The 23,131-nt window shown below is 40.9% G+C and overlaps 1 protein-coding gene across 2 annotated transcripts in view; it reads left to right on the forward strand.

Moving 5' to 3' along the window:
• Positions 1-22,914, forward strand: part of dntt (deoxynucleotidyltransferase, terminal) — a 69,790-nt gene extending 46,876 nt beyond the window's left edge. Inside the window, exons 1-2 of one of the 2 annotated variants that reach the window (XR_004776634.2) lie at positions 20,908-21,322; positions 21,694-22,914. Coding sequence is in view for 1 of the 2 variants with exons in the window: in XM_027014106.3 (XP_026869907.2) it covers positions 21,694-21,780 (87 nt within the window). In the remaining variant the exon portion in view is untranslated. Of the gene's footprint in view, positions 1-20,907; positions 21,323-21,693 lie in introns of those variants that run through there. The other variant, XM_027014106.3, reaches the window with a different exon arrangement.
• Positions 22,915-23,131: the final 217 nt, after the last annotated feature.

The following is a 23,131-nucleotide window of genomic DNA, read 5'->3' on the forward strand; positions in this document are numbered from 1 at the left end:
ATCTTCCTAAAGTGCTCTAATTGACCCTCCTCGCTCGCTGGCACTGGAGCGAACTACGTCTTGTTCCCGTCTAACGGGTGGACACGGTGAAAGGGCGGCAGCGCAGTTTGGTGAAGTTGACCAATTGTTGCTTGACAAAGTCATTCGGAGCTCTTTACATTCCTCCGACTCTTGTCAGCCATCTTCTCTCCTGATGAGAGATTACTTTGTCAAATTATGAGATGATCAAGTCAAGGTCATGGCTGAACATCCAAAAATGATACCAATTACCACCCCGCACTTGTGCCGATACTCTGGCCACCTTCAGAGGCGATGTAACAGCTTGTGGAGGGTGGTAATTATTGACTAATTGGAATCTGTGCCAGTGTTTCTGTTCTTCGGACTCCAGAGTGCTGTGTCACCAGTGTGCAAGGCTGCAGAGTTTTTCTTGATATTCATGCGAGTTTGAAAGTCAAAAAAATCTCAATGTTCTGGCTTTTTCTGTGTTTTTAGATGTATATTGACTTTTTATGGTGGTCCACTGTGAATTCACTGTGCTTTGTGACTTTGAGACCTGTCATTCTCTTAGGTAGGTGTGTGTAAGAGAACAGAAGTGTGTTGTTTTTTAAATTCTGTGTGCGCGCGCATGCACATGTGTCTGGATGTGCGCAAGCGCGCGTGTGTGTGGGTAACTGTGTCCTCTGCTGTTAGGCTGAAGGTGGTGGATAATTAATATGTGGACTTGGCTTTGATGAATGAGGACATTGGAGCATTTCATCAGCCTCAGACAATCCCGTTCACTCCCAAAACAGGAGGACACCACCATCCTGCTACCACTTCTTAAAACAGCCCGCTTGCACTGGGGGTCAGCACCAAACTTCCCCCTGATTCGCTCATGTGTGTGTTGTTTGTTTTGTGTACCTGTGCGCGCGTTGGAGTTTAAAGATACTTTGAATATATATAAGAATATTATATTCTTCATGCTAAGATTTTTGTCTGTGCATTATGTTAATATTATGTGTGTGTGTATGAGTGTCCGTGTGTATGTGTGTAGTCTCCATGGAGAGGTAATTGCTCAAAGCAAGGTGTAAGCGTATGATTAATGACCCCGTAGTGCGTTGTCTCCGAGGCCGGATGTTCTGACAGAGGGGCTGAAACTGTGTTTGGCACATAATGCAGTGAAATGAATGTCCCGATCCCTGCCTGCCTCGCTGCCTGCCGCACTGATCCCCAGTCCAGCAGCGACAGACCATCCAGCAGGAAACACAGACTGGAATTTTCTTTTATCAGTTTCATTAATAATGAACTTGAGCAGATTATCTTAAAATATAACCTCAGTGCCTGTTGTATAGTAGACCTAGTTTGGTGTTTATGCCTAGAGTGTTGTAGGAGCCATAGTTTTTTAGCAGGAGCCTATCCATTTTTTAATAAATACTCCTTAAGCTGGGAGGTTCAGCTAAGAGGCCCATGAATCTTTCTCAAAGGAAACGGATCTTTTCCCAGGGGAATGTTTCAGGGCAGATAACTCCAAAATAATGCTGGACTGAAAGTGTGCTCCTGGTTTGGAAAGGGCTGAAGTAAGGTGTTTAACCAATGTGTTTGTCACTTCTGGAAGAAAGGAGAAAGACCTGCCTACTGTTACGCAGTACGTCAGAGAGTTCCCCGAAGCTCTGCTGCACATGTTTACGCTGCTAGCTCTCATTTTCGCACTGAAACTATCTGTGTCATATTGCATGGCAAAGACCACATTGCACCTTCTAACTGCTATTTATAAACAGGCAATAATAAAAAAATTAAATAGGAAAATTAGGAGACAATGCATCTTATGCAATGCTTCCAAAAAATGCATCTAATGAAAGAGCATTTTCATTTTAAGTTTTCATAGTTGTCTCAGAAAGCGGGTTTGTGTGACTGTGTCACATCAGCAACAGCTCATATGAAAGCTGGTAAATGACACATGCGAAAGACTGTTCACAAAAATGCAAACTTTGATGACAACTGCGAATCTACAAGTCTTACGCAAGCCACAAAAAAGGCTTAAAGGAAACGTGTCTCTCTTTATTGTTCCAGAGGTGTCACTCATAAAAGTCCCTCTCTACTGTTCCAGAGGTGTCACTCATAAAAGTCCCTCTCTACTGTTCGGGAGGTAACACTCATAAAAGTCCCTCTCTACTGTTTGGGAGGTAACACTCATAAAAGTCCCTCTCTACTGTTCCAGAGGTGTCACTCATAAAAGTCCCTCCCTATTGTTCCAAATGTGTCAGCTTTGAGTTCAAAGATTTAAGAGTCCTGTGTTCACAAATCAGTAAATGCAAACATAGTATTCAAACATTTAATAGTGGAATCGATGAAACTGAATAGAAAATAATTGTGTTGTTCATGCCATGTCACTTGTGGTCTATCCCTGATATATATATATATATATATATATATATATATATATATATATATATATATATATATATATATATATATATATATATATATATATATATATATATATATTATAGATTATAAAAACATTTTGCCTTAGCAAAGGCAACAGACTATTGTTGCAGAGCTTGGAAATCTTTATAACATAAATTGAATAGCTAGGCAACTAAGGTCATATTTCACTATCAAATGCTTAAGCTGTTTAATTTATATGTTCAAATCAAATTGAGTTTCTTCAAGTTAATAAAATATGATATAGTCTATTAGTCCGTATTAGTCAATGAGTATGCGGCCCATACCGGTTCTTGTCTGTACCACTTCTTGTTTTGCAGGCCTCCAAATATCTTGCTTTCTGTGTGTCTCTCTGTTTGTTATTCTGATAGCAGTATGGAGAGTGCTGTGAGAGAGGGCCTCTGTCCAGAGTGGGATCAGACAGGAAGCGCTCTGGCTGGTGGCTGTAAACACACATGGGCATCAACTTGGGATGTTTAGATGAACTTACTACTGCTGTCACCTCATTAATTACCCCCGTTCCCCCACACACTCCGCCACTTTGCACATTTAGACACATAGACACACACTTTTACTTGCCAGTGTTAAATAGGATGAGACCTAACTTTTTGGGCCATTGTAATTAGCATATATTTGGTTTCACTCAAAACATTTACTGTATATGTGCACATTCATGTTCTTTCTCTTCTATTCTGTTAGACTCTCTGACCCCCCCCCCCCCACACACACACCTCTGAGCAGTGGATGAGTGGACAATAACAGAGCAATTGCGTTGGGATTTAGGGACTGATTCGTTTGAAAACTCCCAGCTGGTGAGGGGTCTGTGTGTATGTGTGTGTGTGTGTGTGTGTGTGTGTGTGTGTATATATGTGCGTGTGTGTGTGTGTATGTGCGTGTGTGTGTGTGTGTGTGTGTGTGTGTGTGTGTGCGTGTGTGTGCGTGAGTGTGTGTGAGTGTGTGTGTGTGTGTGTGTGTGTGTGTGTGTGTGCAGATGATGAGGTAGGTCCCTCATAAGGGGAGAAGCATTATAGTTTAATTTTTTCTTTTCATCACTGGCCTACTGAACGTCCAACGTGCATACAGACACACGGACTCAGCCCAAGCGCTGAAAAGCACACGTGTCATATTCCTTAATTAGGACTACTGACGCATGTGGTGCAGGGGAATGGCACGCCATGTTTGGCTCTTCCCCCTCTAGGGCTTGTACTCTGTCTCAGTCGGAGTGTTTGTGATGCTTTTCTGGTGCCCAGGTCACAGTAGAGGAGATAGCAGCTTGTTTCTTTGCCCTTTGAATGATCACTAAGGCCCTTCCAGCAAACTAAGCAGAGATGAAAGATGGGGCTTCCTCTGGAGTAGCCACCGAGGACGGCAGCAACCTGCACGGCTGTAGCAGTCAGGGTCAGCGTGCCTGACACATGATTGGTCCGCAGATAGCACTTCTTTGATTCATCACTGGGTCTGTTCAGAGTGATTATAAAAAAATGGTAAAACTTTGAGCATTTGAGGCTGTGTTCTGCTGTGAGGGATATGTGGTGTTGCTGCAAGTTGGGAACTGCATGGGGATGGAGGGGACATCAGTCAGAAGGTGAATTAGATCTCCCAGCGGGAGGACGGGATCTGCAGCAGTTCCAGCCTCTGTGTGTACTTGGACATTTAAATGTAGTCATTGGAACTTGCTTACACACACACACACACACACACACACACACACAGACACACACGCTCATGCGTGCATGTGCACACATGCACACACACACATGCACATGCGTGCACATGCACACATACACACACACACACACATTCTTGTTGCAAATGCAGGCATATAATGTACACTGACACAGATGTATATGTAGACTCACTGCCACATGAAGAGTGCTTTTTTAATTCCAGGTTATTAGAGTCAGATGCAACCCACACTGATATGTATTTTACCCTGAACAGCTGCAGCTCATCACAGCTCATCATCGGTTCACAAATGTAGTGTGACTTGCATATCACTGTTTGTGAACTCATTCCAAAGTCTTTGTCAGCAGACCGACTTGCTACATTTTCCAAGAAGGCAACATTTGGCAGGAAGCCTGACAAAATGGTGAAACTGTGGTCAGTGTAATTGCTCTCTTCCGCTGTCAGGATCAGTAAGCAAACCAAACACATTAGTGGCGATATATTTAGATTGGAAATGGTAGGCCTGTCCCCCTCCAACCATCAAAGCGGCTAGAAATAATAATAAAAAAAATTATACACAATATCTCTGCCAAATAGGTCATTTCTGAACAATGGTCCTGGGCGAGTGTATGTTAATGTATCTCAGCGGGAGCTGCCCTGCCGGGCCTCACTCGCCGCTATCCGCGCAGTCTCCCAGCTCGTCCTGCGCAGTGGAGAGAAGAATAACCGGGAATCATCATCAGACATTATGTGCTATCCATTTTCTCGCTGTGCTAATCGTGGTATTGAAGCCCTGTCAGCATGGAGATGTGATCACAGTGTGTGGCCAGCCTAGAGGAGCAGCAGCATCGATCCACAGAGCTGACACGCGTGCGTGTGTGTGTGTGCGTGTGCGTTTACATGTGTGTGTGCGTGTGTGTGAGGGTGCCAGCCGACACCGCTGCTCAGAGGGACTCTGCCGGGTATGCGTCTTCTGGGCTTTTGGTTTTTGTTTTCCCCTACTCGGTTCATTTGTGGCTAAACCAGTGAATGTGTGATCTGATTAATGTCTGTAATATAAGACATTTTTCTAATAGGTTCTTGTGAAGAGATGTGATTGTCTTATAATGTCAGTGGTTTGCCATTGTTGCATAGATGATTTTAAGTTATAGCAGAAGCAGTAATATGAATTAGATTTGCTTAATCAGTAATCTGCTAACAAAGAAAACATGATTTGAATTAATAGAAAAATTCTGATCAAATTCTGACCTTTGTTACTACTTGTTCCATATGGGGTTTAAATGATCCATTTGCATTCTGCATGTCTACATATTTCAAACACATCACAGCAGTTGAAATGTGTTTAAATGCGTTTAAAGTTAAAGTCTAAGATAAAAAAATTGATTTACTCAATGGCTTTTCATCTGAAATTCAGATGTCAAAAGTGTACATAACAATGTCCGCTATCTCAGCTCATCCTGCTACATGTGTGTTTTTTCTTCAACCTGTGGTGAACCAAAGCTTTGCTAGGGTTATGATGTATGCTATTGACTGAACTAATAACCCCCCCCCCCCCCCCCACACACACACACATACATACACACACAAGCACACACGCACACACACGCACAGGGGCACGCACACACGCACACACACACGCACACACACACACACACACACACACACACACACACACACACACCAAGTGCTTGACAGATCTCCCCCACCACCCAATCTGTTTCTTTGCTGGAATGGAGTTATAAGAGGAGTGATTGGCCTTTCATTTCAAGGCTCAGTCATTTTGCAGGCTTTAGTTCTATGGAGGTCGGAAAAACAATTAAGTGAGGTAATAGGAGTGTAAGGAGGAGAGGAGGGGATGTGAAACCGATGGCGCTGGGTGATGAATGGAGCGTTAAACTGGTGTGAGGGGGGTCAGTAATGTCCAAGTATGAAATAACGCACGGGCAAGATGTGTCTTTTTCCTTGCATGGTTTAAACGAGCTACGCTGCTCCTGCTGTAAAATGCGTGTTTCCTTTGTTAAACATGGTGTCAGGGCCCTTTTTGTGATCCAAGATTACAGTTGTTATAAAGCACAGACATGTATCAAATACTCTTCATATGGTGTGAAAATTGCTCAGATATGGATGTGAGTTCATAGTGTGCAGCTTTTGGTAGCCATGCCATGGAGATCTAAAGAGACAGATGGCTGGAGACTTAACACTACGTGATGAGCATCCAGAGATGAGCAGAGATCGAGGAGGGATGAAAAGTAAATTTAATCTCTCCAACAGAGTGATAAATCATATTTTATGTGATAGATTAAAGTAAATTTCTTATCCCTCTTGATCTCTTGTTTGATTGAATTTCCTTTGTTTCTCTGTTGCTTTCTCGCTCTTCCTCCCACTTTCTCCCATCGCGTGAGCGTTCTTTGTTGAGGTTCTTCGTCCCTCTGTCTGCATCTGTACATTTGCATGTTTGAGCTTGGGATCCTGTCCCCACACAGCTCATTCTGTCCTTCCGTTTCTTGAGTGGATTTTCTATTCCTCTCTCTCCTCCCCATCGCCTGTGTTCGACAGGGGAGAGAGAGAAAGATGGAGGGAGAGAGAGAAAGATGGAGGGAGAGAGAGAGATAGAGTAACAGAGGGAGGGAGGGAGAGAGAGAGAGGAAAAGGAAAGATTCTTTGATCCCTGTCTGCCTGCTACCATGGGTCATTGCTTATGGGGTATGGGCACGTGGCTGACACATCTCCCTCTCTCTCTCTCTCTCTCTCTCTCTCTCTCTCTCTCTCTCTCTCTCTCTCAAAGCATGTGCAAGAGACAGAAGAAAAAGTATGTAGGAGACTGAAGTGGATACTCCTGCTACAGCGTTTGTCTTTTCATACTGGTTCAGTTTAGAAGCATCTTACAGCCCTACGTGTGTAATCTGCATTCCAGTTATTACATTGACCTTATTCAGCGCCGCCCAGTTTATGGAGAGTGATCGACTTTTGTGCTTTATGTCCTGCAAGTTCCTTCGAGAACTATTGATAACCATTCTGACTAAACGAGCCAGTGTGGGGGCATTTTCTGCAAAGTGCCGATAATTTATAACCGCAACATCCCTCTACTGTTACTTGCTGATAAGAAAAAAAGGAAGAAAAAAACGTTTACAGCGATGCTTTCACATAAGCTACACAACTGGTCATGGCAGAAAGATGTAGTATAGTGGGAGGTAATAAACTAATGTTAACTAACGTACCTTTATCTTGATTGCGATGAGATGAGAATGTTGCAAACACATTAGGTGAATTTAAGGGACGCTATTATAGCTATTTAGCTACCCAACTCTGTTAACTTAGAGAGCAGAGAAACCATGAACTTACCAGGTAAGCTATCTGGCAATGGTGACTACAGCAGTTGCCCTTTTTATTTAACAAAGGTTACACAGGACATTGTTTTTGCCATTTATGTAAGGAATTCTATAATATTGGCTAAATCCATTAGCCCAGGCCTATGTAAACCATGGGTTTTGCTTGGAATGGCTTGATCCAATTTTAAAAATTCTTTAAAAACTCACTCCTCCTCTTTCAGCCTCTAGGTAAGCCGCTAAATGAACACATTGTTTACTCCTGTTTACTGCGTCCATTAGTTAACTAACCTACTCTTATGGAGAGTTCCTCTTCTGCTCCGTTAAACCCCAATGTTGAAGCTGACTCAAACCGTTTGAGGATGAAACTGACATGACGATATCGTCCTTGTTTTTCAGGCGAATACTATCAGTAACAATAGTAGGAGAGAGAAAGAGGAACGGTGGCAAGCATACAGGAACAGAGTGCAGATGTGACTGTATTATTGATGAGGGAGGACTGAGTTTTGACTTGTTGGGCCTGTGTGCTTGTCATGTAGTATTAATTTGCATGGTGATTGTGGTGGCAGGAACAGGACATATCTGTAGATCCTGTTTCACTGAGGCCTATGATTAATTTAGATCAATCTCCCTTTATCTCTCTCTCTCTCTCTCTCTCTCTCTCTCTCTCTCTCTCTCTCTCTCCCTCTCTCTCTCTCTCTCTCTCTCTCTCTCTCTCTCGTCCTCTCATTCTCTCTCCTCTTTAATTGCAGTACTGGAGTTATGTCCCTGGTCAGGAATTGACTCAGATTTACAATAGTACCTACTGTCAGCAAGCTACAGAGATCTACCTAAGCAACCACAGTGTAAGATGCGCTGTTGTCTCATGACTTTTAGAAATGCTTTTGTGAATATGATGTATTAAGGTTTTATACTCATGCAGCAATGAATTTATCAAAAGTTTATATAGATAAGATATAGTAGATAAGACCTTAACACACCTTGAGTGCCCCTTAGTTGTTGATCATCATGTTCCATTATGCACCTAATGATAGTTATGTCATATTCCATTTACTTAGTGATAGTTGTCATATTCCATTTACTCAGTGATAGTTATGTCATATTCCATTTACTTAGTGATAGTTATGTCATATTCCATTTACTCAGTGATAGTTATGTCATATTCCATTTACTTAGTGATAGTTGTCATATTCCATTTACTCAGTAATAGTTATGTCATATTTCATTTACTTATTGATAGTTATATCATATTCTATGTAGTTAGTGATAGAATTATGTCATATTCCATATACTTAGTGATAATAACATATTCCATTTACTTAGTGATAGTTATGTCATATTCCATTTACTTAATGATAGATGTTTGTCATATTCCATGTACTTAGTGATATTGTCATATTCAATTTACTTAGTGATAGAATTATGTCATATTCCATGTACTTGGTGATAGTTATGTCATGTTCCATTTTCTTAGTGATAGTTATGACATATTCCATTTACTCAGTGATAGTTATGTCATATTCCATTTACTTAGTGATAGTTGTCATATTCCATTTACTCAGTGATAGTTATGTCATATTCCATTTACTTAGTGATAGTTATGTCATATTCCATTTACTCAGTGATAGTTATGTCATATTCCATTTACTTAGTGATAGTTGTCATATTCCATTTACTCAGTGATAGTTATGTCATATTTCATTTACTTATTGATAGTTATATCATATTCCATGTAGTTAGTGATAGAATTATGTCATATTCCATATACTTAGTGATAATAACATATTCCATTTACTTAGTGATAGTTATGTCATATTCCATTTACTTAATGATAGATGTTTGTCATATTCCATGTACTTAGTGATATTGTCATATTCAATTTACTTAGTGATAGAATTATGTCATATTCCATGTACTTGGTGATAGTTATGTCATGTTCCATTTTCTTAGTGATAGTTATGACATATTCCATTTACTCAGTGATAGTTATGTCATATTCCATTTACTTAGTGATAGTTGTCATATTCCATTTACTCAGTGATAGTTATGTCATATTCCATTTACTTAGTGATAGTTGTCATATTCCATTTACTCAGTGATAGTTATGTCATATTTCATTTACTTATTGATAGAGTTATATCATATTCCATGTAGTTAGTGATAGAATTATGTCATATTCCATATACTTAGTGATAATAACATATTCCATTTACTTAGTGATAGTTATGTCATATTCCATTTACTTAGTGATAGATGTTTGTCATATTCCATGTACTTAGTGATATTGTCATATTCAATTTACTTAGTGATAGAATTATGTCATATTCCATGTACTTGGTGATAGTTATGTCATGTTCCATTTACTCAGTGATAGTTATGTCATATTCCATTTACTTATTGATAGAATTATGTCATATTCCATGTACTTAGTGATAATGACATATTCCATGTACTTAGTGATGGATGTTTGTCATATTCCATGTACTTACTGATATTGTCATATTCAGTTTATTTAGTGATATAATTGTCATATTCCATGTACTTTGTCATAGTTATGCCATATACCATGCACTTAGTGATAGTGTCATATTCCATTTACTCAGTGATAGTTATGTCATATTCCATTTACTTAGTGATAGTTGTCATATTCCATTTACTCAGTGATAGTTATGTCATATTTCATTTACTTATTGATAGAGTTATATCATATTCCATGTAGTTAGTGATAGAATTATGTCATATTCCATATACTTAGTGATAATAACATATTCCATTTACTTAGTGATAGTTATGTCATATTCCATTTACTTAGTGATAGATGTTTGTCATATTCCATGTACTTAGTGATATTGTCATATTCAATTTACTTAGTGATAGAATTATGTCATATTCCATGTACTTGGTGATAGTTATGTCATGTTCCATTTTCTTAGTGATAGTTATGACATATTCCATTTACTCAGTGATAGTTATGTCATATTCCATTTACTTAGTGATAGTTGTCATATTCCATTTACTCAGTGATAGTTATGTCATATTCCATTTACTTAGTGATAGTTGTCATATTCCATTTACTCAGTGATAGTTATGTCATATTTCATTTACTTATTGATAGAGTTATATCATATTCCATGTAGTTAGTGATAGAATTATGTCATATTCCATATACTTAGTGATAATAACATATTCCATTTACTTAGTGATAGTTATGTCATATTCCATTTACTTAGTGATAGATGTTTGTCATATTCCATGTACTTAGTGATATTGTCATATTCAATTTACTTAGTGATAGAATTATGTCATATTCCATGTACTTGGTGATAGTTATGTCATGTTCCATTTACTCAGTGATAGTTATGTCATATTCCATTTACTTATTGATAGAATTATGTCATATTCCATGTACTTAGTGATAATGACATATTCCATGTACTTAGTGATGGATGTTTGTCATATTCCATGTACTTACTGATATTGTCATATTCAGTTTATTTAGTGATATAATTGTCATATTCCATGTACTTTGTCATAGTTATGCCATATACCATGCACTTAGTGATAGTGTCATATTCCATTTACTCAGTGATAGTTATGTCATATTCCATTTACTTAGTGATAGTTGTCATATTCCATTTACTCAGTGATAGTTATGTCATATTTCATTTACTTATTGATAGAGTTATATCATATTCCATGTAGTTAGTGATAGAATTATGTCATATTCCATATACTTAGTGATAATAACATATTCCATTTACTTAGTGATAGTTATGTCATATTCCATTTACTTAGTGATAGATGTTTGTCATATTCCATGTACTTAGTGATATTGTCATATTCAATTTACTTAGTGATAGAATTATGTCATATTCCATGTACTTGGTGATAGTTATGTCATGTTCCATTTACTCAGTGATAGTTATGTCATATTCCATTTACTTATTGATAGAATTATGTCATATTCCATGTACTTAGTGATAATGACATATTCCATGTACTTAGTGATGGATGTTTGTCATATTCCATGTACTTACTGATATTGTCATATTCAGTTTATTTAGTGATATAATTGTCATATTCCATGTACTTTGTCATAGTTATGCCATATACCATGCACTTAGTGATAGTGTCATATTCCATTTACTTAGTGATACAGTTATGTCATATTCCATGTACTTAGTGATAGTTACGTCATATTCCATTTACTTAGTGATAGAGTTATGTCATATTCCATTTACTTAGTGATAGTTATGTCACATTCCATTTACTCAGTGATAGTTATGTCATATTCCTTTACTTAGTGATAGTTACGTTATATTCCATTTACTTACTGAAAGAGTTAGGTCATATTCCATTTACTTACTGATAGTTATGTCATATTCCATTTACTTGGTGATAGAAGTATGTTATATTCCATGTACTTAGTGATAGAGTTATGTCATATTCCATTTGCATCTACAGTGAGGATGTTACAGTTGTAAGATGAAATTTAACTGCTGGGTAAAGTGAAGAGCAGATTATCAAAAACCTAATTCTTTTTGTAAGCTTTGCTATGTATTTAATAGATTCAGACATTTATGTGTTTCACTTTTCACTTTCACTTATAATTATCCAAATCCCCTGAAATACAAAAGAGAAAGGCTTGAATCTTAGATCCAGCACCTCTCTCTGGACATTCCACATAAGGTGGATTATAATGAATGAGCATGTTTATTCAGACACAAAAAAAGCTGGGGAATCAGATCACCTAGCAACTCTCTTTTTGGGAAGTATGTGGGAATTTTATTGGAAAGGACAGTGGCGCCTAGGACAGTGAGGAATTTGATTTGTATTTAATCAAACCATACGGCTTAATTAGATCCTTTAATCCACCCCTCATTACTGGCAGTCACACACACTTATCTACCAGACTGTCTCTTATTGGATATGTTGCTATTATCATTATTATCCTCATTACCTCGCTGTGTCTCTCTGTTTGTTTCTTGCTCTCTAAAACTGCACTTCTCTCTCTCATCCAGACCCTCTCCCTCCTTCTCTCTCTCTTCCACTTAAACACACCTGCTTGTACATTCTCTCATCATAAGCTGTGAGGCATGCTTATCTGCTGGCCATTCTTACAGAGCATATTGTTTTCATCACCTTCACTGTCTTTCTCTCCCTGTGGTTTTCTGTCTCCCTGCTCTGCCTCTGCTCCACTCAGTGTCTCCTCCTGTGCACATGCATGCCATGCACAGACTCTCATAACAGCCTGTCACACACCTTTATCTAATTTTCCAGTCTCTCCCTCTCTCTCTTGCTCTCTTTCTCTTTCTCTCTCTCTCTCTCTCTCTCTCTCTCTCTCTCTCTCTCTCTCTCTCTCTCACAAACTTGCTCCTAATGACAGTTTTACTCTTCAGCTGTTTCCCACTTTTTCTCTTACATGTATTTGCACCTATGGTATTAAACCCCCCCTACCCCCAATCCTTCTGCATCTTTCACACTGCTAGCAATAGTTTAACACGGCAGATCATACAGCCCATGCAGGTGGGATCCCTGTGACAGCATCTGAAACGCTCGCTGCTTCAGCACTGAAACAGCAACTTTGCTAGATGCTCGTGTCAGGGGCAGGAAAGAGGATCTGCCATGCAAAAGCAGCTACTTTTGAAGCAAAAATAATTAATTATTTACAGGCTTCAGCGGAGCAGGGAAACATAATTTATTGTTATCATGAGAGGCTTGCACCCTCTGTGCCTGGAGAGAAAGAGACTCTTATATCTCTTAAGAGAAGCACGGTCTCCGCACAATAACAAGGCAGGATGAACTTGCTAAGAGAAGCCATCATTAATGAAATCCAGTGGGGTGTTCTGAGGGGGATAATGAAATGCTGTTTTGCTTCACATGGCCCGCAGTGAGCCATCGTTCCTACCGTACCACATAATCAGTGCCGGGTTATATGACACTCTTTATTAGTTCTTTTCATTTTCCATTTATAAGGTGAACAGGAGACAATTAAAAACTGCAGTGTCACTAGGCTAGTGGCCTTGGAATGCCAAAGCCTAGACCTGGGAAATCTGCATATCAGGAGTGACATGTTGCACTCTCCTTTCCAACATTATGCTGGTAATTTTGTGGATTAGCATGAAAACTGACAGAGGTCCGAAGCCCGAACGAGGCGGTGCCCGTTATTGCTGAAAAGACGCTTGGGTTGCAAAGGCCACTCACTTGTAGTCTGTATTTTTCACCATGCCCATCTCTCAGGTTCTGCCTCATCTCTGAGGTTGTGAGGGCAGCGGTCCTGAATCTCTGACCTTTCCCGGTACAGTCCCTCCCCCTCCTTGTACTGGCCAGCCAGGGCCATCACCACATGTTTATGATCAAAGGACCTATGACCTGTACCAGGCTGTGCAGGGTTATATGCTAGTAAGACGCATCATCTTTACTATGCTGACGTTAATTGTGGAATAGATTAGTAAGGAACCATGTTACCATGTTCTGTCTCCTGTCTGTGTGTGTGTGTGTGTGTGTGTGTGTGTGTGTGTGTGTGTGTGTGTGTGTGGAGATAGAAAGTCTTCCACTTGTCTTCCACAAGTGTCTAATTGACTTTCCCGGGTTCAGCCTTCATCGGCCTTTCCTGGCCATGTCTTCTAGCAATACAGACAAATTAGCTTCAGGGCGAATGGAAAGACTATTCAATTTATCACTTCCGTCCTACCATCAGCCACTTCTCCTGATTTCCAATAAACCAGAGAAAGGACCAGTAAAAATCGTTGACACTGGAGCAAAATTGTATTATACTGTCTATGAAGGGATGACACAGTATGTGTGTGTGTGTGTGTGTGCGCGTGTGTGTGTGTGTGTGTGTGCGCGCGTCTACCTCTATGTCTGTGTTTGTTTGTGTGTGTATGTGTGTGTGTGTGTGTGTGGGTGTGGGTGTGTGTGTGCGTGTCTACCTCTCTGTCTGTGTGTGTGTGTGTGTGTGTGTGTAATGCACACCTCATTTCCATTTCCAGAAAGTCAAAAGGCAATATTCCAAATTCATATAGCTAAATATGTCGCTTCAAAAATGATCAAACTATCAAAAAAAACCAACCAAACAAAAAAAACCAGCCAGTGCTTAATTTCTTTATTTCTTTGATTTACCACAGCTGAGAAATCTTATTTTCCATTTTACAAATGAGGAGATATAATTGGAAGGTGTTTCTCATGGCAGCCTAGTTAATTTCTGTCACATTTAAAATATGCGTTTAGTGAATGAAGGTTACTCTGAATAGATTCGCTCTTTAGAGTTGTCATGTACTTCCATACACGTCAGCGCTGCCGTCCGTTTAATGGGTGATGTTGCCCGGCCATGGGCTCTTTGCAGTGCCTGGTATTTGAAAGGCGTCAGTCGGTGGCTGCATTCCTGCTTTTATTCAGCAGCAAACCCTCTCACCATGCATGCTGCTGCAGCCTTGATGCAAGCCTCTTCCGCCTCTCTGCTGGAAAGAGCCACACGGCGCTATTTGATGACTTCTGGAGAGGACTGCAATGCTCGACCAGGACTTTGGTGGAAAACTAACAAAGAAGGCTTCTTCCCTCACTAACACGGCCCCGAGGTCAAACAGCTCAGCGCTGCTTTGGTTTCTCACCTGAACCTTAAATGCATCACCCTCATTAACAGACTTTTATTGTATTATTCTTTTGTAAGAACCAATAGAAACAAAGTGAATCTGTGGAAATTGCACAGGGAGGGGTGCAGTTATTTATGTCTCTGGCATAAACAGTTCTAAGTAGATGGTGTCCTGTGCACTGAGCTCATAGTCTGTTGTTGTTTATGGACTCGAATGACTGGCTGCAGATTGGTGGCAGTTCTCAGCGTATTTTGGCTCAGGGTCAAGGCACGGTCCTGTCCTTGACACATGGCTGTCCTGAGCCAAGCTTGTTAGCAGTGTCCCACAGATTATGCACTGTGTGTTAGGCTTTACAATTTCAGAAAACCAGGCTTTTCATTTCTAAACATAATAAGTGGATGGAGTACACAGGTGCCCTGCAGCTGGGTACCTTACTAATTGTTGCTATGGCATTTCCTCCTATTGTCCTTATTTACCCATATATAACAGTTAGCTAGAAATAAACCTATTTACCTATTAGAAGCAAATGAGGGCTTGGTTGGGGTTACTCTCTTGCAGTACTACTGCACCTCTGATCTCAAGCTTTGCTATATTGTCTAAGAAGCAGACTGTTTGGGTGTAGTTCAGTTTACACATACTGTAGTTTTTATTGTTAGTGTTTGAATTGCACTACTAGTCTACTGATTTGTACTGGTCTGATAGTAGCTTGGGGGGCTGGTATACACTGTTTCTTGTATTACTGTACAGAGTGCACACACTCAGATGCACCCCCCCCCCCCCACACACACACATACAAAAACATAAATGCAACCTCTGAGTGTGTAAATGTACACCAAGGCCAAACATTATACGATAGATCACATATTACTGAGCATGCGTGTGAGAGGAATAGTTCTGAGGCATAGGGCTGATACACACACACTCTCTCTCTCTCTCTCTCTCTCTCTCTCTGTCACACACACACACACACACACACACACACACACACACACACAGGAAACACAACAAAAGACATTAAAGACATCTACAACAGAAAAATAACAGTTGCTGTTTGCTGATGACTAAAGCCAGGGACAGTGCTTGACCAGACTTTGTGATAAATAGATATGTTATTTAACAGAGTTTACTCAAATACTCTTTGGACATTAATTTGTATTGGGTGCCTAAATAATTTGTGAATGGCTCTTACTTATATAACTTACTAATAACTTACATTTATTTCAATTCATTTTATTTGCAAGCATGAACACAGACACTCAGCAAACACAAAACTCCTCTGTACTTCCATTCTGTCTGGGTTGGACTTCGCAACCAACATATTACTAGTAATTTCCTTAAATGGGAAAGATTCTCACTCATTTCATTAAAGACACGGCACATACTTGTTCTTATAGCTTCAAAATTATCTTGAAGGAATCTCATGCATGATATGTCTAGTGCAGATCTGTCAGGATGCTGTAGGCATGTGTTGTGTCTTATCACTACGGCGACTCTTTTGCCCTTGGCAGTTTATTATCCATCTTAAAGGACAGTGATTTTGGATGAGTGTACTGCTCAAAGGAACATTTAAAGCGATCGTTAGACCCATGACCTGGACACACAGATTTGTAAGGATGAGTGGTAAGGAGGCGGACCCGTACGCGGAGAAGAGCCAGATTTATTACGAGCAAATCCAGAGTCGTGATTGTGTGAACAGTCCAGGGTCACAGAACCAACACGCAGAGTCTGGGAATACAGGATTAAATAAACGAAACAAAACACTCGATGACAAAAGGAAAGCTGGCTATAACAAAGAGGCTAGAATAAAGGAAGGCTGGAATGAACACATGGCTAGGAATCACAAGGGCTCGGATTTTACATACACAGGCTTGACAACAACCAGCCACAAGACTGCACAAACACAGGAATTAAATACATGGTCTAATGAGCACTAAACAAGACCTGGGTGCAAATCATGAAGGGCAATGAAAATGAAACCACAACAAGGAAGTAAAGCAAAACAGACACGAGACAGGGAAACCATGGAGACAGGGACACTCGGAGGGTGGCCAATCATGACACAGATTTAAAGTCTCTGTCTACTGACCTACCATCACTCAGCACCGCCGTGTCAACAGTAGCCAATTAGATGGATCATTGTAGTTTCATTGGCTACCTCTTTATGTGCCAGAGATAAATCTGGAGCTTAATGCCACATAAGTAGACTTGTGCTCCACATTTTGAGCCCAAGAAGGAACATTCGGCGTGCGTAACTCCACGCATGGGTGTGCGCACTTGGCTAGTGAGACTGGCTTGTTCCCAGTGCTCTCCCCGCCTTGCACGCCTGTTCCTCAGAAGCTCTCCTTCTCCTCAATACTCCTCTGTTTGCTGTCACTGAGAATGCTTATTTATGCTTATGGTCATACTCGTGCATGCAGGTTTTTTATTGTTTTAGTGCCTTTATCATTGGTGTGTTCGTACTGACTGTGCAGTAAAGCCTAATGCTCGTGCACTTTGAGCCTCAGGCCTTTGCTGGTTAGTATTGTGAACATTTTGAAACATTTATGGAAAACAAGGGCCTTGACTCATCTGAGTTGGGCTTGTTTCCCTTAATTAGTAACTTCAGTGGAGATGAAATGGAAACTAAAATCGGCTAAACAGACATTGAGTCCACTAAGTTCAAAATGGGATTCGAGCTTCCACGAAGCTAAAACAGCCTGACAGTCCTCGGCTGCCTGCCTGCCTGCCTTTCATACTGCACGCTAGCCGGGTCTGTCTGAGCATCTGTAACATCACTGCTACATCCTGAGATATTATGCCTTAGCAGGCCTGAGCTGAGCTCTTTTCTTATAGCATCTTTTGTGCTTTTCTGTTTCCTTGCCTACCTCCTCCTGCTCTTGTACACATGCTCACTCTCTTATAACAACCTGTCACACACCTTTATCTGCTTTTCCAGTCTCCCTGCCTCTCTATTTCGAAATGCTGGCTGTAAGAGCATTTCAAAGCTCATTCTGGTATTGAGATTAGCTCCAGACAGCTGATAGAGAGGAACCGATAGTGAGAGTTTGGTTTTATGACCTTGTGATTACTGGCATCTGTTCACAACCACGCACGCGCAGTCTCTATCTCATGTCTGTCCTTCACATACACACACAGGGATATTGCACCTTTCTGTGGTCCTCGGTTATTTTTTTCTCAGCATGACTGAAGTTAATGAAACACAACTAACTCCGCGTCTGTAGAGCACGGCCTCGTGAGATGTCAGTGTGGCTGGTGCATTTGGGAAGCACACGGATTTTCACTTCTTGACTTCAGTTGAGGGATTTGAGGAACCATGTAGCTGGGACTCGGTACCTTAATTCAGTCAAAGGCTTACCCTGAAGCTAAAGTGCATCAACAGAGAAATTGAGAAACACTGATTAGCATTTTAATTCGATTACTAGGTAATGGTAAAGTTCAGGAAGTTAAAAAAATATTCATAGATGATGTAGTTGGTAAAAAAACAAGCCCAGGCATCCCATGTCCCTGTGCAAACCAGTTACCTGATTCTCTTTGGTCCCTCCGTCCCCTTTGGCCATCGGAACCTTTGGCTGCCTGCACGACTGCATGACAGACTCAGACAGCCTGGTCCTCCAGCAGGCTGAGGGAATGGCATGTTAATGCAGCATGGACGCATGCAGGGCGAGGCCTCCTGCGTATCAGAGGAGATGCACACTGACCCTTCCTTTATGCCTGGTCCTGTTCTGGCAGTTACCTGGAGCCAAACAGGGAGAAGAATGGAGAAAATAAAACAAACAAACAAAAAAACCCCCCAAATAAACATGACAAGCAAGCAAACCCAGGACACATGGCTAATGTCACTTAGTGATGATGGGAACATTTCTGTTTACCAGCTTGAGTTTGGGAAATATATGGCATCTGTGTAGCTATATATATATATATATATATATATATATATATATATATATATATATATATATATATATATATATATATATAGAGAGAGAGAGAGAGAGAGAGAGTATCATCAGTAACACTCCAGTTCCCTGACTTACAGTGTGCTGAATCATGGCCACGGGCCTGGGTGTGTTTGTGTGTGTTCTGTTGATGCAGCGCTGTGTTCTCACTGTAATTAATGCTAATCTATTCCCATGCTCAGCATCAGAGGGACTATGGGGCAGGGCTGGAGGGTTGGGGAATGGCTCCTCACAAGCTCAGCTTAGCTCTGGTCTGTAACCCAACCTAATTTGACTTCAGCTGAAAGCTGCTTTAAAGCTGCCCCATGGTCGTCTGTCAGCTGGGCCACGCAGGTCTCAGGCAGGCCTTCTTAAATTGTGACTGTCTTGTTAGTGAAGGGTCAGTGCATGCTGTCTGGATTTCACCAAATTCTGATAAAAGAACACAGGATCTCACATTTTGTGCCAAAGTTGGTTTGCTCCGTTTTCACTAACACTTTGGTGAATCTTTATTTGCTCGAGGTCTAACTATGCCATGTGTTTGTAACTCTGGACTCCAGTGATGAACCAAAGCCTTATCTGTTTCTTTCGGGTGAACAACAGAGAGATGAAAGATCTTTTTTTAAAGATCAAAAGGAAGAGAGAAAGGTTTATTTAGATGCTGGCAGGACATGGCTGGGTTTAAAGGAGGAGAGGCGATAGGTCATGATGATCTCACTGAAGTACATCATTTACACATGGTTTGTTGAGCTTTTGATTTTTATCAGGAAAACAAGTTGTATTTTTACAAGGTGTGGTAGGTCTTTGATTTTTGTCAGGAAAGACAAAAACCAAATAAACAGTGAGTGATATTTACTCAGCCAGAACCCCAGCTCAGTCCTCTGATGCTTGAGCTTGTACAACACACAAACTAGAGTAAACATGAGTATAGCCACACACACACACACACACACACACACACACACACACACACACACACACACACACACACACACACACACACACACACACACACACACACACACACACACACACACACACGAGACTCTCTCTCACCATTCTGTTCCTAGTTTGCGTTTTAAACATATGCGGTATAAGCCAAATGCCTGGAGCCAAATGGCTTCTGAGCTTCTGCACGAGGCTGTCATTCCCGCTTCTGGGCAAACGTGCTTGCCTGTTTCTCTCCTTCTTTTCTCTGCTTCATTATGACATGCTAGTTCTAGTTTAACACTTCAAGGCAGGCTGTGCCAGAGTCCCAGCTCCCCCTGCTTTGCTGTACTGCCACGCTGGCTGCCTGTTGACAGCTGCCTGTACATATACGAGGTGGGGGGCAGGAACATGCACGCACTCCCTAAATTTTGAATTCCTGATGAAAACCACCATGTTTATGCCCTCTGTCCTTTTTCAAGGCCTCCTTACTGACCGCGTGTTCTTAGAGTTGGCATGGCATGCAAGCCAGGTTTACATGTAGAGCACATTCATCCACAAGGTAATTCAAATTGCACAGCAGAATAAAGTAAGTTAAACAGGCATACATAAAAGACAAAAATGTTAATGAATAAATCAATTACTCAAAAGTAATTTACAGTGAATAGTGATTTAGAGAAATCTGACGTGGGCGCAGCGCATAGCCGAGGAATTTAACCAAAGGCACAGAGCGAAATAAACCTGGGACAAGGTCAAACCTGAATGTCCTCTGATGGCGACCCATACTTGGCTCTGTAAGGTATTCATGTGGTCAGTGTGAGACTCAAATGCAGCCTGACAGCCAGTGTATTACTCATTGGTAGGGCATGTAAAGGAAGTCTGTATGAAACAAGAACACTATCGTGGGACGTCATGAGGAGAGGTGTATTTTAAGAACACACTCTTGGCTACCTTTGGAGAGCCTGCCGCCTGTGTAGCCATGGCACCTAGAATAGAAGGGAGGCACATGTAAGGCTTTTAGCTTGAGGTTTCAGCTTTCTGCAGTAAGACCATAAATCATTTGCAAACATTAACTACGAGGGCCACAAGGTTCCCTCAGTCACTTTATGGGCTGATGTGAAGGGAAAGGAATAGAACCCGATTCCCGGGCATGCGGTGCCACACCTACTACTCAGACAGATGAGGCATAAAAGTTTGCGTGCGCGCGTTTTATGGCTTGAGCTCTGAAATAACTGCTATTTGAAAGAAGAGTGCAGAGATCTGAAATGTTACATTTCATGCGCTGGGGGACCACTGCGCCATCTAAACGGGACAGACCGGCGATTTCTGAGGACAGCTCCTTAAATGAGGCTGATGCCGTTCAGAAGCCCTGGGAAATATGGACTGCTTGCTGAGTCTAAAAGCATCTCATCATGAGAAGAGGTTCATCGATGTGTTCCTAAGTAGACTTTCCGTAAGTTCTAGCCCACTCTCCTGACAGCAGCAAAGGTGGTAGTGGGAAAAGGTTGCAGGAGCATAGCTCTGAAGGGAAAGAGTGACCATGCAGGTTCAAGCTTTAATTCACACCGTGGTTGTCTTGCTTTATAAACCCGGGTGACAGACCACTACTATGTGATTATTCTCGCACCTGCATCCTCCGTTAAAAGGTTCAGCGTGGCGAATCGCGAATCGTCCTATCAGACGCCATGTTTTGCCACGTCCTCGCAGGGAGATCATTGGTCAAATGCAGCCTTTCCTTTCTCTGTCCTCTGGTGTTTGCTGAGGCCTTCAAGCGCTTGACTGGTCTTTTGTCTACCCCCCCCCCCCCTGTTGTTCTCTCTTTAGAATACCTTCCTGCAGGCCAAGACAGAGGAAGACATCTTCGCCCATTTGGGTCTGGACTATATCGAGCCTTGGCAGAGGAATGCCTAGCCTTGGCGCCGTCCATTATCGGTGCCCGCCTTGCGCCCACAGCCCTGGTCAGCTCTTTCCTTCATGACGCTCTGCTGGACTGCACTTATTCAGTGTCACTGTCCACTCATTCATTTTGCCCAAAAGCCAAAAACACTGAAAGTCATTTGCAATTAAGATTTATTGGATACCAATAACTCAAAAGAATCGTTGCTTTTGAAACTGCTTATATTTATCGTGTATGTTCTGCCAAAGCTAAAGACTACGTGACGTATGTTCCTAGTATGGAGGCATACAAGAGAAAGAGACATGAGAAAGGGTGGAGGAGTGAGAATCGCTGCAATTACTGGAGCAGACATGAGAATCTAAGACCTTATGTGCGGGTGGAGCTGAATAGTTGCAGCAGCATAGCTGATAGTGGATTTCAGCATCCTTTAGTTAATTCCAGGATTCTAGGGCCTTATCACTGTTGAATGCTGACAGAATGGTACGTGTTGAAACATTAGATAGCTGTCTTTAATACCAGCTTTTAAAGTATAACTGAATTGCTGAATTTCTTTACTTCTGTTCAAACGTCAAAGCATTACTGAGTGGTAGCCTCACATTTATGCAGCTCTGAAATCTTTTCCCCTCTCTTTTCACTTAATTATTGAATCTGTCTATCAGGAGCTTATATATGTATTGCTTTGAAGTGTTTAATATTCCAGTGCTTATTTCAGACGAAAATATGCTGACTGCCAGCCAGTTGCCCTAATGCATTCATGTATGCATTACAATATGTTTACACGTCTGGAGACGTGACACAGATTTAACTGCAAATGTGTGTTTGATTTTGTTGACTAAAGCAAATTTTAGGCTGGAGTGACATAATGCAGCTTTCACTCCACAAAAAATCCTTTTGCAAGTTCACATCAGTTTGCTGCAGCTTTACTGTAGTGTAACACAGTGTATATACAAATAAACTGCATTCTGATCATTTCTGTAAATATGTGGCATGCGTTACTAAAATGACAAAACTGTAATCATGTCTTTTACCCATGAACAGTTTGTCCTACACTGTGAATCTTTTACATATTTGCCTACTGCTTGCCATTGGATAGTGTAAGTTTTTGATTATTGCATGGAATTAATTGAATAAATGAACATGGCTTTGTAGTCTGTGTAGGAGAATTGCAAATTTTCAGTAGTCATACTATACAGAATTCTAAAAGTAAAGCATTTAATGTTGTAGACAAAATGATGTATTACAAGCCCTAGTGCCTTATATTGGTCTTTAATGCATCCCATAATTTCTATCTAAATAGTGTAACATTTAGCTAACTCTCATATGATAAAAACAGACATATTGTAACTTAAAATGCTTAATAACCTC

The sequence above is a fragment of the Electrophorus electricus genome, chromosome 12 (genome assembly GCF_041902795.1).
Source record: "Electrophorus electricus isolate QZ-2024a chromosome 12, ASM4190279v1, whole genome shotgun sequence".
Taxonomy (NCBI): domain Eukaryota; kingdom Metazoa; phylum Chordata; class Actinopteri; order Gymnotiformes; family Gymnotidae; genus Electrophorus; species Electrophorus electricus.